Here is a 14,806-nt window from a genome sequence, read left to right as displayed (position 1 = left end):
CTGAATAGGAAACCACAACAAGCCAGACTCTGTATGCAGTACAGCAATAGAAAAATAGAAACATCACCATGCCTCAAAAAGCATCAACCAACAAAATTAATAAATATAAAACAATCATAATAGTAAAAACATATTAAGAAAAAGGATATTTTAAAACAGCTGAAAAATAGAACTTTCAATAATTAAAATATAAAAATGTTTAAAAAGTTCCCAAAAGTCAATGAAATAGATCAAAAGAGCAGACACATCAAATAACAACCAATAATTAATACTAATAAGCATAAAAGAAGTTTGCTACTCTCAAGACCTGGAGAACTTTAGATTTTTAGCCACCCTGAGATTGTTGTGGATTAATTGGGGAGGAAAGGGATGCACAAACTTTGCCTCCTCTATCTTTCTCTTTCATATATACACACTAAGACACACATGTTTGTTCTGTTATACATACATGCTCTCACACTCTCTCACATGCTCACACAAACACTTTTTCTCCCCCCCCTATAGAATGCACAAGTTTCAGCAGCTTCCACTTTCGGCCTACGCAGCTGATGAGACAACTACTCTTTCCTTTTGGGGCATGGGCTGATGCTGCTCCTGCTTTTCTTTCTAGCTACATGGGTCAACACTGCTCCTGATCCTTCCCTCTCACTTAGCCACCTCCTTTTCTTCCCTCCCTATTTGCCCCTTCCTACTAACTCGCTCCTCCTCCCTTTCCTTCCCTTCCTTCTCACCCATTCCTCCTGCCTTTCTTTACCTCCTTTACCTCTTTCTCTCTCTCACTCACTCACCTAACCCTTTCTTTTGTTCACACTCCTCGCTTCCTTTATTCCCTTCTCGCTCACCTACTGCTTCATTCCCCCTTCACTTTACTCCTTCTGCTTCCCTCCCTTCCCCTCCCCTCACTCACTCACACCCTTGTACTCCATTCCCCCCTCACCTACCCCCTTCATCTCACTCACAGCCCCCTTGCATCCCTTCCTCAGATCAGCTCCCCTTTTCTCCCCTCCCTTCTCAGTAAAAAGGAAGGGGACATGCCATATTGAGTCAGACCAAGGGTCCATCAAACCCAGTATCTTGTTCCCAACAAGGGCCCATCCAAGTCACAAGTACCTGGCAAGTACCTAAACATTAAATAGATCCCATGCTACTAATGCAGGCAATAAAAAGTGGCTATTCCCTATTGATTAATTGACTTCTCCTCCAGGAACTTATTCAAACCTTTAAACACTACACTAACTGCCTTAAACACATCCTCTGGCAATGAATTCCAGAGCTTGTGTGTTGAGTGAAAAATAATTTTCTCAGATTTGTTTTAAATGTGCTGCTTGCTGACTTCATGGAGTGCCCCTTAGACCTTGTATTATCAGAGAGAGTAAATAACCGATTCACATTTACTCATTCAAAGCCTTTCATGATTTAGTAAACCTCTTCAAATCCCCCCTCAGCTGTTTTTTCTACATGCTGAACAGCCCTACCTCTTTACCCATTTCTCATAGGAGAGCCATTCCAAGCCCTTTATAATTTTGGGCTCCCTTTTGTGTATTTTCTCCAGTGCAACTATATCTTTTTTTGAGATGCGGTGACCAGAATTGCACACTATATTCAAGGTACAGTCTCACCATGGAGCAATACAGAGGCACTGTGACATCCTCCATTTTATTTGCCATTCCCTTCCTAATAATTACAAAACATTCTGTTTGCTTTTTTGACTGCTGCAGCACACTGAGCCGCCGATTTCAAAGTATTATCCACTATGATGCTCAGATCTTTTTCCTAGATGGTAACTCCTAATATGGAACCTAACATCGTGTAACTACACCATGGGTTATTTTTCCCTATATACATCACCTTGCACTTGTCCACATTATATTTAATCTGCAGTATGGACTCTCAATCTTCCAGTCTCGCAAGGTCCTCCTTCATTTTATCACAATCCGCATATGATTTAACTACTCTGCATAATTTTGTGTCAGCTGCAGATTTGATCACCTCACTCATCATACCCCTTTCCAGATCATTTACAAAGATATTAAAAAGCACCGGTCCAAGTACAGTTCCCTGAGGCACTCCACTGTTTACTTTTTTCCACTGTGAAAATTGACCATTTAATCCTACTCTGAGTTTCCTGACTTTTAACCAGTTTGCAATCCACAAAAGGACATCTCCTGATCCATGATTTTTTAGTTTTCTTAGAAGCCTCTCATGAGAGACTTTGTCAAACACCTTCTGAATATCTAAGTACACCACATCTACCGGTTCACCTTTTATCCGCATGTTTGTTCACCTCTTCAAAAAAATGTAGCAGATTTGTGCGGCAAGATTCCCCTTGGGTAAATCCATGCTGGCTGTGTCCTATTAAAATATGTCTATCCATATGTTCTGTGATTTTATTCTTTATAATAGTTTCCATAATTGTTCCTGGCACTCGTCAGGCTCACTAGTGTAGAGTTTCCTAGATCACCTCTGGAGCCCTTTTTAAATATCAGGGTTACATTGGCTACCTTCCATGTACAATGGATGATTTTAATGATAGGTTACAATTTACTTCTCTTAGGTCTGAAATTTTATTTGTGAGTTCTTTCAGATTCCTGAGGTGTATACCATCTGGTCCAGGTGATTTGCTACTCTTCAGTTTGTCAGTCTGGCCTACTACATCTTCCAGGTTCACCATGATTTGATTTAGTTCATCTGAATCATCACCCTTGAAAACTGTTTCCGGAATGGGTATTTTCCCTATATCCTCCTCATTAAACACAAAAGCCTAGAATTCATTTAGTCTTTCTGCGATGGCCTTATCTTCCCTAAATTCCCCTTTAACACCTCGATCATCTAATGGTCCAACTGACTCCTTCACGTGCTTTTATTATGAGTTTTTGCCTCTATGGCCAATTTCTTTTCAAATTGTCTCAGTCTGTCTTATCAGTATTTTATATTTAACTTGCCAGTGCTTATGCTTTTTCCTATTTTCTTTAGATGGATCCTTCTTCCAATTTAGGAAGAAAGATCTTTTGACTAAAATAACCTTTCACCTTACCTTTTAACCCTGCTGACAATTGTTTGGCCTTCCTTCCGCCTTTGTGTGGTATACACCTGGACTGCACTTCTAAGATGGTATTTTTTTAACAATGTCCACACTTGTTATGCACGCTTAACCTTTGTAGCTGCACCTTTCAGTTTTTCTCATTTTATCAAATTTTCCCTTTTGAATGTTTAGTGGATTTACTTATTGCCCCCCCTTGCAGTCACTAATTCAAATTTGATCATGTTAAGATCACTATTGTCAATTAGCCTTACCACAGTTACCTCTCTCACCAAATTATGCGCTGCACTAAAAATTAGATCTAAAATAGCTTCCTCTCTCATTGGTTCCTGAACTAATTGCTCCTTAAAGCTGTCATTTATTCCATCCAGGAAATTTATCTCTCTAGCATGTCCTGATGTTACATTTATCAAGTCAATATTGGGAATAGTGAAATCTCCCATTATTACTACCCTACCAATTTGGTTAGGTTCCCTAATTTTTCTTAGCATTTTATCGTCCGTCTTATCATTTTGGCCAGGTGGACTGTAGTATTCTTATATCACTATTCTCTTTCCCAACACACATGGGATTTCTACCCATAAAGGTTCTATCGTGCATTTAGTCTCTTGCAGGATCTTTATTCCATTGGCCTCTATGTCATACTGGACGTAAAGCACAAACCCCCACCCCCACCAAGTTGTTCCTCCCTATCAGTGCAATATGGTTTGCACCCTGGTATAGTACTAGCCCATTGGTTATCCTTCTTCCACCATGTCTCTGAGATTCCAGTTAAGTCTGTGTCATCATTCACTGCTATACATGCTGAGGGAAGAGGCAGCTGAGTGAGAATTTCTCAGTTTCCCTCCTTTTCCCTCCTTTTCCTTCCCTTTTTCTGCCTGCCTCATTCTTTTTACCTTCTCTGGCTTGCCAGCACTTCTTCGGCATCACCGCAGTTTTCTTCACACATACACAAGGCACTCTCACCCATACTTATAAACAGGCACTCTCTCTTACAGTCTCTCTCACACATACAGATGCACTCGTTCTTTCTCACAGTCTCTCATCCACAGAGGCAGTCATTCTCCCACCCATATAGGCAGTCCCTCTCTCTCATTCACAGCAGTCCACCCTTTTCTTTGGCTGCAGGAGAAATGCTGGTGGTCCAGCAAGATTTCTTCTTTAGCCCACAGCTGCAGGGGAAACAGTGGCAGCCACATGAGCATCCTCTTCTAATGGAGCCACCACGGGACCTTTCTATTGCTGGTGGGGAGTGGGAACCCCGCCAGCACGTCATCCTGTGGCGCAATGGGTTTTCTTTTCATTGGTACAGGAGAACCCTGCAGCCATAGGGATTTTCTATTTTTTGGGGGTGGAAAGCGGGGGAGGGGGGGACGACAAGTTCTACTGCTCCTAAAATGTTGTGGCATAGCCATAAATCTGCCCTGGCATGGAGGATGAGTGAGGGGATTGATGCGGAAGGCCAGAAATGGGTTTTTTTTTGGGGGGGGGGGCCACGTAACCTTCACCCCCACTCTGTTCTGACACCTGTAGGCCCATATATAATGGTTTGCAGTAAGCTAAACTTGAAAGTACAGTCACCTGTAATACATTTTGAAAAGCTGTAATAGATAAATAAGGTTTTCATCTTTCTAACAGCTCCAGTTTATATACGGCACTTCTAGTAACAGCATTTACCTGCAAATGCAAGGAAAGTTCCTAGTCGAGTATTACTTTGATTCCTCAACTGAGAAGATATAGATGTTGTTTGATCCTTGAACTGGAATTACATAGAAAAGGAGACTGAGGGAAAACCACTTAAGATTATCATTTCTGTTTTACCAATATTCAATTTCAATTTGTTACGTGATAGCCATTGCTGGGTCAATGTCAAACACTTGGTAACTGTGCAATATGCATCTTCAGCTGAGATGGTGACTGGAACAAAAAAGCTACATGTCAGCTGTGTACACTCTGTAGCTGTGACACCTGGATTTGCAAAGATGCCGCAAACTGGATGCAGATAAGGCATTGAAAGAATGACAGACCAAGCCGAGCCTTGTGGAACACATTGATTGGCTAAATGCCAGTTTCATGTTGTATGGCCTGGTAAAAACAAGGTGAACCATTCAAGGATGGAAGCAGGGAGACTCCTATTTTGTAATGTAGTTCAGGGGTAAGCAAACTGGGATGGGAGGGACTTGAAGAATCCTGAAGGGGGGCACACGGGGGAAAAAAAAAAGGCTAGGCTGTCAAATCTCTGAGCCGTGCGGGTGTTGCAAGCTTGGGAGAAAGGGAGCTACCAGAAGGTAGTGACACCATTGTAAGCATGCCACGGCTTAGCCACGTGTCTCTTTTGGTGGGCCAGGGGGAGGAGTTGCTTCTGCTGTGGTGGGTCCAGGCAGGGAGCCATTTATTCTAATATAGTAGCATAGTAATGATGGCAGAAAAAGACCAAATGGTCCATCCAGTCTGCCCAGCAAGCTTCCCATGGCAGTAACTGCTGCTCCGTGCAGGTTACCCCCATGATTCTATTAAGGGTAGTAACTGCCGCTCCGTGCAGGTTACCCCCGTGATTCTGTTAAGGGTAGTAACTGCCGCTCCGTGCAGGTTACCCCCGTGATTCTATTAAGGGTAGTAACTGCCGCTCCGTGCAGGTTACCCCCGTGATTCTATTAAGGGTAGTAACTGCCGCTCCGTGCAGGTTACCCCCGTGATTCTGTTACGGGTAGTAACTGCCGCTCCGTGCAGGTTACCCCCGTGATTCTGTTAAGGGTAGTAGCTGGACATGGTAACATCCTAGGAAGTGCTGCCACACTCAGGCCTTAGCCCAGGAGGAATTCCTGCTGCTGCAAGGTCTCTACCTAAGCAAAAATACAGCTGTTGCCTGACCTGGGGAAAGCAAGTGGTAGAGGTAGAGGAGGTGATTGGGCAAAGAGGCCAAAGAGAATGAGGAGGTGAGGGAGAATAAAGACAAAAAGTGTAAAAAAAAAAAACAAAAAAAAACCCCCAAATTCAATAAGTAAATCAAAGCATGAGAAAATTAAAAAAAAAGAGCAAACTAAGAAAAATAGAGAGAAAAATTTGTGAAAATGTTAAAGCAAAATAAATCATACACATACAACAACATATGAGGATTAATATTCACTACTTAGAATATCATCTGTTTATACTAATTTTTCTAACCTAGGGAATTGGTATCAGACTGTGTGCTCAATCGCTTAGGCTCTTGCCCTGTACAGGGCTACAACCACTTTCATGATGACAATGGCACAAGAGATTTACTTCATTTACCAATTTCCATAGAATAATGCTTTTATTTTATCCAACTATCTTTTTAAAATCGTTTTGTATTTTATGTTACTTATCTTTCCATGTTCGTGAAAACCACTCCACTCCGTTCCGTGAAAAACTTCTCCACCACTTATCCCATGCACCTCAGAATTGCCTGCCTAACCAGCAGTACTATCGACCAATATTTTTGTGACTGTTAAAACTCCAACCTCCCGACATTGCAATGTTTCAGCGGCACTGCTCGCCTGCTTCAGGGGATTCTCGTTTAGCTGACCGTTCCCGGTTCCTCCCCACAGCACAAAATCTGCGGCGCATATGCGCTCAAAAGCAAAATAAATAAAATTGTGCAAGGTGAGATGGAGTTTTTCTCAACTCCTAAAAAATGTTGGTTGATACCTACGTTTTTTGTTGTTTTTGTTTAATTTCCAGCCCTTGCTATTGTGATTATGATCTGTGTCTTTATATTTGTCTGGTGTGCTTCGGTATGTGTGATGTGGTCTTTCTTTGCTGCTTTCTCTCTCTGTCTGTGTCCTTGTTTTTCTATCGGGCCGATACAGAAAAAAACTGCAGGAGAGCCGGCGAGCGCCCGCGCGTTGGAAGAGGCGCTAGGGACACTAGCACTCAATTTTACCAGCGTCGGTTCTCGAGCCCGCTGACAGCCACAGGTTTGGAAAACGGACGCTGGCATAATTAAGCGTCCGTCTTCTGACCCGCAGGCTGCGGGCACATTTTAAATTTTATTTTATTTTTGGGGCCTCCGACTTAATATCGCTATGATATTAAGTCGGAGGGTGTACAGAAAAGCAGTTTTTTCTGCTTTTCTGTACATTTCCCTGATGCCGGCCGAAATTAGCGCCTGCCTTTGGGCAGGCGCTAATTTCTGAAAGTAAAATGTGCGGCTTGGCTGCACATTTTACTTTCTGTATCGTGCGGGAATAACTAATAGGCCCATCAACATGCATTTGCATGTTGCGGGTGCTATTAGTTTCGAGGGGGTTGGCCGCTAGCTTTACCCCTTATACAGTAAGGGGTAATAGCGCGTTGAAAACGTGCGTCCAAACCCGGGCTAACAGTGCACTCCACCTCCCTGGTTGTCTATTGGGGGCTCCACCGGAGCGCACTGCACTGTATCGGCCCGTATGTGAGGGATGTCTGTCTCTCTGTGCCTATCTGGGTGTAAGGTTTCTGACTCACTGTGTATGAAGTAACTGTGTCTGCCTATGTGGCATCTGTTTCTCTCTTTGTGTTGTGTGTGTGTGTGTGTGTTTAGTCCTTTCAGAAACTTTAAGAGAAATAAAATACGTGTTTTGAGCCATTTCTTGGCAGTCCATCTAGAGGGGACCCACCTAATTGCCAATAGCAATGCAGGTTCTGTACTATGAGCTGGCCTGAAACCAAAGTGGAACAGATCCAATATATCATTGTTATATAAAAAAAACTTTACAACTGTTTTTGCACAATCTTTGCTAACAATGGTAAGGAGTAGACAGGCGGGCAACTAGATAGAACAGACGGTAAATTTCATACTGGCATGGGCACGCATTGAAGCGTATACACTGGCGCACATCCAGGGATGCGGCCATTTTATAACTTGTGCGAATATATGTGCGCATGTTATAAAATAGCCTGGACATATGCACATGTGTGCCCAATTTTAAATAGGTGCACATCTAGGCACACAAATCCCGCTTCTAACGCACAAGTCGGGGAATTTTAAAAGGGGCACGCATCAATACCATTGCCAGTTTCACCGGTTTGTCCTCCAGTTTGCCTTGTTAACAGTTAGGTCCTCCAAACTTCCCTGGTTGAATAGCTTACATTCCCCTCAGTTACCCCAGACCCTTGAAACCCCTCAGGTATGGCTAATTTTTACTTTTTAAACTTACACCTTGTCCCTAGCAGAGGATCTGGGTGTACACCTAGGCGCGTAAGTATTTACACCGTGCACATCTCTTGGCCATGCCCATCCAGAACATGCTCACACTTCACCCCTTTTTTGAAAACTTTTAAGATGTGCATATAGCGGGAGCTACACATGCATCTAGGTGGCTTTTAAAATGTGGTTGACACACACAAGCTCAACTTGAACACGCATCCCCCAATTGATGCACAGGGCCAAGCTTTTAAAATTCACCTGTTAGCGTCCAGCTTCTGATTTTTTAAGATTTGACCGAACCACAGGCCTCTTCAACTCTGATGGGAAAAGAAACCTTCCCTTGAAGAAGCATTGACAAATTTATGAATAGCAGTTGTGTCCTCACCAAGAACTTTCATGATTGCTGTAGAACACAAATCAAGTGCAAATCATAGCTGTAATACATTCTTGGTGACCAATTTGAAAGCGTCCCAGTGTCCTCCAAACCATTTGGAATCAGGGTCTAGGAGTGTGTGTACAGCATAAATTTTCACTTTGTGTAAATAGTTTTTCATTTATTTTTTTCAGTTTAATGTCCTTGTTTTTGTTTTGATGTTGTTTTCAGCAAATAGTGCGTACCAAAACAAAGTGGGAAAATCCAGAATCTTAAGACACTGGGGGTCTCTGGAGACCCCCACCCTTTCCCACCTCCATCTCTTCTTTACCCCTGGAGGTGGCCGTTTCCCCCCCAGAAGCAGCTTTTTGAAAACCCAGTCCCAGGCCCTGCACCCAACTTCCAGCCCCTTCCCTTTGTTACAAAATACTCTCCCCCAGGAGCCTGGTCCCCTATTGCCCACCCTTTCAAACCCCCTTCCTAGACTTACTAAATAAATCCTCCCTGGTGGTCTACTGGGGGCCCAGAGTGACCCTCCCATCCCAGACCCGGCAGCTGCCATTTGCCCCATCATGTGCCTGACTACTGGTGCCTTTGGGTAGTTCCAGTCACATTATGGGTCAAAGGGTGGCCAGTGCAATTGTTAAAATAGCAGCTGCCATGTCCAGAAGCAGAGGGGTATTTCTGGGCCCCCGCCCCCCTAGATTACCAGTGAGGATTTGGTAAGTCTGAGAGGGTCAGGAAAGTGGGCAATGGGAGGGCTGGCTCCCAGGGGTGGGCATTTTTTTTAACAAAGGGGGGGAAGGGCTGGGGGTTTTGTGGAGCCTATGACCAGGTGTTTAAAAAAAAATGCTGTATTACTTTTTCTAGGGAAACAGCCACATCTAGGGACAGTGGGGGTTTAGGGGGAGGGCAGAGTGTCTCTGAAAACACCCAAGTTTCACAGTTTGTTGGGTGTATTAGTGTGCATTATTTACCAAAAAACACTAAATTTCATGTTTTTCTTTTCTTTCATTTAGTTTACAAAATGACAGAAAATGACATAGACAGTGTTGACATTGTTTGTTTGTCGTTTCAAAGACAATACATTCCTGTCGGGGACTAGCAATGTAAAATCTCCAGTAAACCAGAACATAGAGAGAGAATCCCTTTCTGGAATATTCTAACAAAGAAATCACAGTTATCAGAATATGGGAGCAGTACACCATTCTGAGCTTGAGCAGAGACTCGGGGTTAATGGCTTCACAGTGAAAAATAACGGTCAAACAACATTATTCCTTGCCATTTGAATTTCCCTGGAATAATAGGATCTTTTTGCATCCTCAGTTAACTTCCTATATCATATAAGCAACTATGTTTACAATTGAAGTACAGTTTTCCACCACCTACACTGGGAGCAGCGTAATTCCTTTTTTACAATTCTTAGCTTGGTGATAGACCATGGGGCGTTTCTAGTTCTACAGTATCTAATTTCTGTTTTTGGAGCCGCTTGATTCATACACTGGGTTAAAGAATCAAGCCAAGCTAATATAGTGCTGGTAGCTTAATTCCCAGAGACTGATAACTGAGAGCAGGCACACTTTAAGAGATTCACAACCTACATGTCTTCATATTTAAAAGGAAATTTATTTATTTTTTTTTAAAGGAATGGACAAATTATGTCAGGTTCTTCCCCCTCCCTTGCCAAATAAACAAGTAAAAAATCTTCTTGCCCCTTTCCATGTTGTCTCATTGCTCCCAAATTCCTCTTACCCCATCCGTGGAGCGAAAAAGGGGCAGGAGCAATCTTCAGTTGCTCCCGCCCCAGCCAGTGCCTATTCCATAATGGCGTATGCTGACCTGAGGCTGCCGCCATTTTGAATTTGTTCCATTCAACAAAATGATGCAGGCCTCTGTTAGCCGGTGCTAGTGTTTTGTAAGGCAAAAATTTGAAACAGCACCAGCCTCGGGTCAGCCAGCACAATATTACACAATAAACACCAACAGGACAGGAACAACTGAGAAGTGCTTCTACCCTCAGGGGGGGGCGGGCAAGGCTTTCTGCTTTGCAGGTGAGTCTGAGGATGCCCATGAGAGTTGAGAGAGCTCAGAGCTGTTATTTTTAAATCAAGTGGCCAAGTTTTGAGAAATTGCAGTACAAAGAAACATTGTCTTCATTATTTTTTTTGTTCTGTTTCAAAAATGAAACTAAATAGGAAAAATTGTTGACCTTTCCTGTTTTGTTTCAGACAGCAGCACATCCCTTTAATATATGTTGTGTTATAAATGTGAGATATTGCTTTAAAGTTTATATGCTTTTCATAACTTGGAGAGCATATGTTTAATAGACTCATGCGGTTGTTTGTAACCAGCTGAACTACCAAAATTAAAATCTATAGAATTTCCTTTGGAAAAGGACTAGGCTCATCAATATTTATCATTGAATTAATTTTTAATATTGTTAATCGGATTAAAAAAATAGTACAAACCAAAAGAAACAGACCCTACTGTAAAAATTGTGATTAACAAAACCCCTCCAGCTGTATATTTCGCAATGTGCATTTGTAAACTGTATAGGGATGTGCAGCAGAATTATTTCATTTCGTGGGGTCCCCAATTCGTTTCTTTAGTTTTGAAACAAAAACAAATGTTGTTTTTGTTTTTTTTAGTTTGACCCATTTTTCATTTGCCATTAAAGTCAATGGCGGAAGCATTACAGGCTTTATGGGCTTCAGAATTGGGGATTTTCTAATCAATTGTCTTGGAACTTGTGGGAAGAAATCATCAGAAGGGGGAAATAATTCCAGGTTACCTAGAAAGATTTTGGAATATGGCACCAAAAGGGGCATGAATAGCCTAAAGGCTCCCTAAAGGGACAAAGGGGGGAGTACCAGCATTTGCAGGAGTTCTCCAAATCACTGTGAGAGGAGCAAAAAAGCAGCAAAAGTGGGGGGGGGGGGGGGGGGGGGGAAACACCTCAAGAATCCAAAAGAGGGCACCAGAATCCTTGATGGCATCCTTAGTGGCAACCTGGCACCAAAAATGGCATCCTAGGGCAGCATGGAAGCAGAAAAACCCAAGGCAGGCATTGATAAAGCGGCCAAGCAGCACAAAGAATGGCTTCAAGAATCTAAAGGCACATGAGAGGAGCAAAGCAACCCACCAAACTGCCAAGAACAACTCATGGTGTGAGGTGCGGGGTATAACAGCAAGACACAGTGGCAAAGAGAACCCCAATGTGTGAGGTCTGGGCATGGAAGCAAGGTCCTGGATGGAATTTAGATTATCTTGTAGAATAGGCTTGCTGAAGGCGAATGTTATCACCTGTAGGACATTACATTGTCTGTCCACGGTGTGGTTTTCCTGGAAAGCGGCAATAGATTCTTTATCTAGAAAAGTTTTCCCACATTATTTAGCTGACCTCCGGCTGTTCCCTTTCTTGACTTTCTGGTTTTGCGTGAAATCTTTCTCCCTACTCTGCTATCACATTCAGAACATCAAAATGGTTCATCTTGAGCATCTTTCGATTTGTGCCAGTATTTCTTCCTTCTGAATGAGGGCCTTTTTTTTTTTTAACAAACCACTCAAGTGTAATCAATCATTCCACATGGTGGGAGAATCAGGCTAAGATTGTTGGAGGAAAGGAAGAAGTATAGAACAGCTGCCGTGCCATGGTAGTGAAACCTGTGTCTTTTATTGACTTTTTTCCAAATGTTTGTTCTGCGGACAAAACAGTATAAGAAACCAAGAAGAAAGCAAGTGTGGGAAGAACACCCCCAAGGCTCTAGAAGAGGGCACCAGTGACATGAACCCTTGAGGGCATCTTGAGTGGCAACCTGGCACCAAAAGCGGCATCAGCATCTTAAGGCCACATGAAGGGAGAAGAAAGCAGAAAAGATGGCAGACAAGAACACCAAAGCAGGCATTGATGAAGGGTCCAAGCAGTACAAAGAGTTGCTTCAAAGCAATATGAGAGGTGCAGAGCAGCCCCTCCAGACAGACAAGAACAACTCAAGATGTAAGGTCTGGGGTACGACAGCAAGTTACAGTGAACTCCAAGGTTGATTCTGTCACTGGGGGTTTGGATATTAAAATTAGGGGTGCGCATTCATTTGTAATAAAATGGGAAATATTGATGATATTTCCTATTCATTGCATTTTGGGAATTAAAAACAAAATAGGAACAAAACACACAATTTTGTGTTGTTTTTCCTAATGGTTTTTGGGGGGAGCCAAAAAAAGCAAATTAAAAAAAAAACAAACCCAGAAGCTGCCCCAATCCTTACCACTTATTACAATATTAACCCCCCCATCCCTCTAAATTCAGTTCAGGGGCCCCAAAAGAAACAAATTGGACCTTATTTTTTCTTTTTATACCCATTCATTTTAATCTAATGCACATCCCTAGAATGTGTCTCTTGATATGATTGTAAATTTAAGTTCAGTGGCATGAAACATATATATTGCATATTGTAGTGACAGTGCCCTCATAAAGCCAGGGTGTTCCCAAAAGCAACTGGTGTCTTGTCTAGCATCTGAATAGGAATCCCAAGTTAGAAATGTGGGTAGCACTTCTTTTCAGCAATAGTATATGGCCCCTGACTGAGAGTTGCCACTGCAATGGCTGGGCTAAGTGAGTTAGGATGAGATGTAAAATAATTTTAAAAATAAATAAATAAAAATACTCAGGTAGTTGTGAATAAAGATTCATAGCGCAATAGTTCAACAGAGGATGATTCCAGATCAGCTGCAAGCCCAAAGGAGCAGGAGGAACCAACCAGTTAAAAAAAAAAAAAAGATCAAATATAGAATACTTGCATTCAAGCATATTAAAGTGACTTGCTGCATTGTCTTTTTACAGGAGAGCGTTGTCTGGATGATGAAACCTATATGAAGGACTTGTCTCAACTTAATCCCAATGCTGAATGGATTATAAAGCCTAAGCATTGTTAGAATTTACAACAAGCCATAGAGAACAATCCGAGCACTGTCGGGGCAATGTATATTGCAACAGAATGCACTTCTCCTTCCATTTCTTCTCCATTATAGGGGTAAAAGACTATTCTCCTTACTGTGACATACTGTAGATCCTGTGGTTGTCTAATGGACTTAAACACATTACTGCACATCAGTTGTTAGGAAAGTACTGTATGCACTGCCAAAAATCTGTTGCCGATTGCTTTTGAACTGGGCATTACCAATATTCAGGATAAAGAAGACAGAACAGCAGAGAATAACAAAATAATGTTAATTTTGTAAAAATTGAGCTGAGGGGGGGTGGGATCTGGATGTTCACTATTGTTGACCTTGGTTTCATTGGCACGATTCAATCTGGCTTATTGGCAGTATAAATGCAAAACGCAGTGCACTTCTGTAAATGGTATAGGAAGTATTTTGTATAGAGAAATATTTTTATATATATGTATGTATAAATATGTGCGTATTGTATCTGTATATTTTGTAAACCTGCTTGCATTTCCATTGAAACAGGATTCACTTCCCACAAACAATGGATTTTGCATGTTTGTGTTAAATTCAAGAACTAAAGTAAAATATTGATTTGTATCTGCACAAAACATTGTCTTCAAGAGGTTCTACCACTCCAGTTAATTTTTTTTAGCTCGAACTGAAAATCTATGATGTCATGAGCAGTTCCACATGCAGCAATACACTAAAGTAAATATTTTCAGAGCACTATGAGGCCAATTTTCAAAGGAGTTAGGTTCCTAATTTTGTGAGTTAGGCTGCTAAAAATGGGCCCTTAAAAATATATATGCTAGGGTTGCATTCTGAAATTTAGGTACTAAAAAAAGGGGGTGGGGGGAGTTTGAGTTAAGGTGGGAAAATATTTATGTGCCTAGCTGATTTTCAGCAGTAGGCACCTAACTTAGGGCCTCATTTACTAAGCATTTTTTCCATAGGCACAGAATGGGAGAAAGCTTTAGTAAATCAGGCCCTTAGGGAGCTAAATCAAGGCAAATGAATAGCAAGCCTAAGGGCCGGATTTTAAAAGCCCTGCACGCGTAAATCCAGCCGGATTTACGAGCGCAGGGCACTCGCATGCCTATTTTGCATAGGCCACCGGCACGCGCAGAGCCCCGGGACGCGCGTAAGTCCTGGGGCTTCGTAAAAGGGGCGGGGAGGGGGCAGGACCGGGGGTGTGGTGCCAGCCTGGGGGCGTGGCCGAGGCCTCCGGACCAGCCCCTGGGTCAGGTGATGGCGCGCCAGCAGCCCGCTGGCACGTGCAGATTTACGCCTGCTTTCG

General features: G+C 42.4%; 1 protein-coding gene across 1 annotated transcript in view; it reads left to right on the top strand.

Annotated features, from left to right (window-relative positions):
* Positions 1–14,540, top strand: part of ARHGAP18 (Rho GTPase activating protein 18) — a 276,486-nt gene extending 261,946 nt beyond the window's left edge. The window contains 1 exon segment of the mRNA XM_029596814.1: positions 13,403–14,540. Within this exon segment, the coding sequence (XP_029452674.1) occupies positions 13,403–13,494 (92 nt within the window). The 3' untranslated portion in view covers positions 13,495–14,540.
* Positions 14,541–14,806: the final 266 nt, after the last annotated feature.

The sequence above is a fragment of the Rhinatrema bivittatum genome, chromosome 3 (genome assembly GCF_901001135.1).
Source record: "Rhinatrema bivittatum chromosome 3, aRhiBiv1.1, whole genome shotgun sequence".
Lineage (NCBI taxonomy): Eukaryota > Metazoa > Chordata > Amphibia > Gymnophiona > Rhinatrematidae > Rhinatrema > Rhinatrema bivittatum.
Note: the sequence above shows the minus strand (reverse complement) of the source record. Positions and strands in the feature narration are given on the sequence as shown.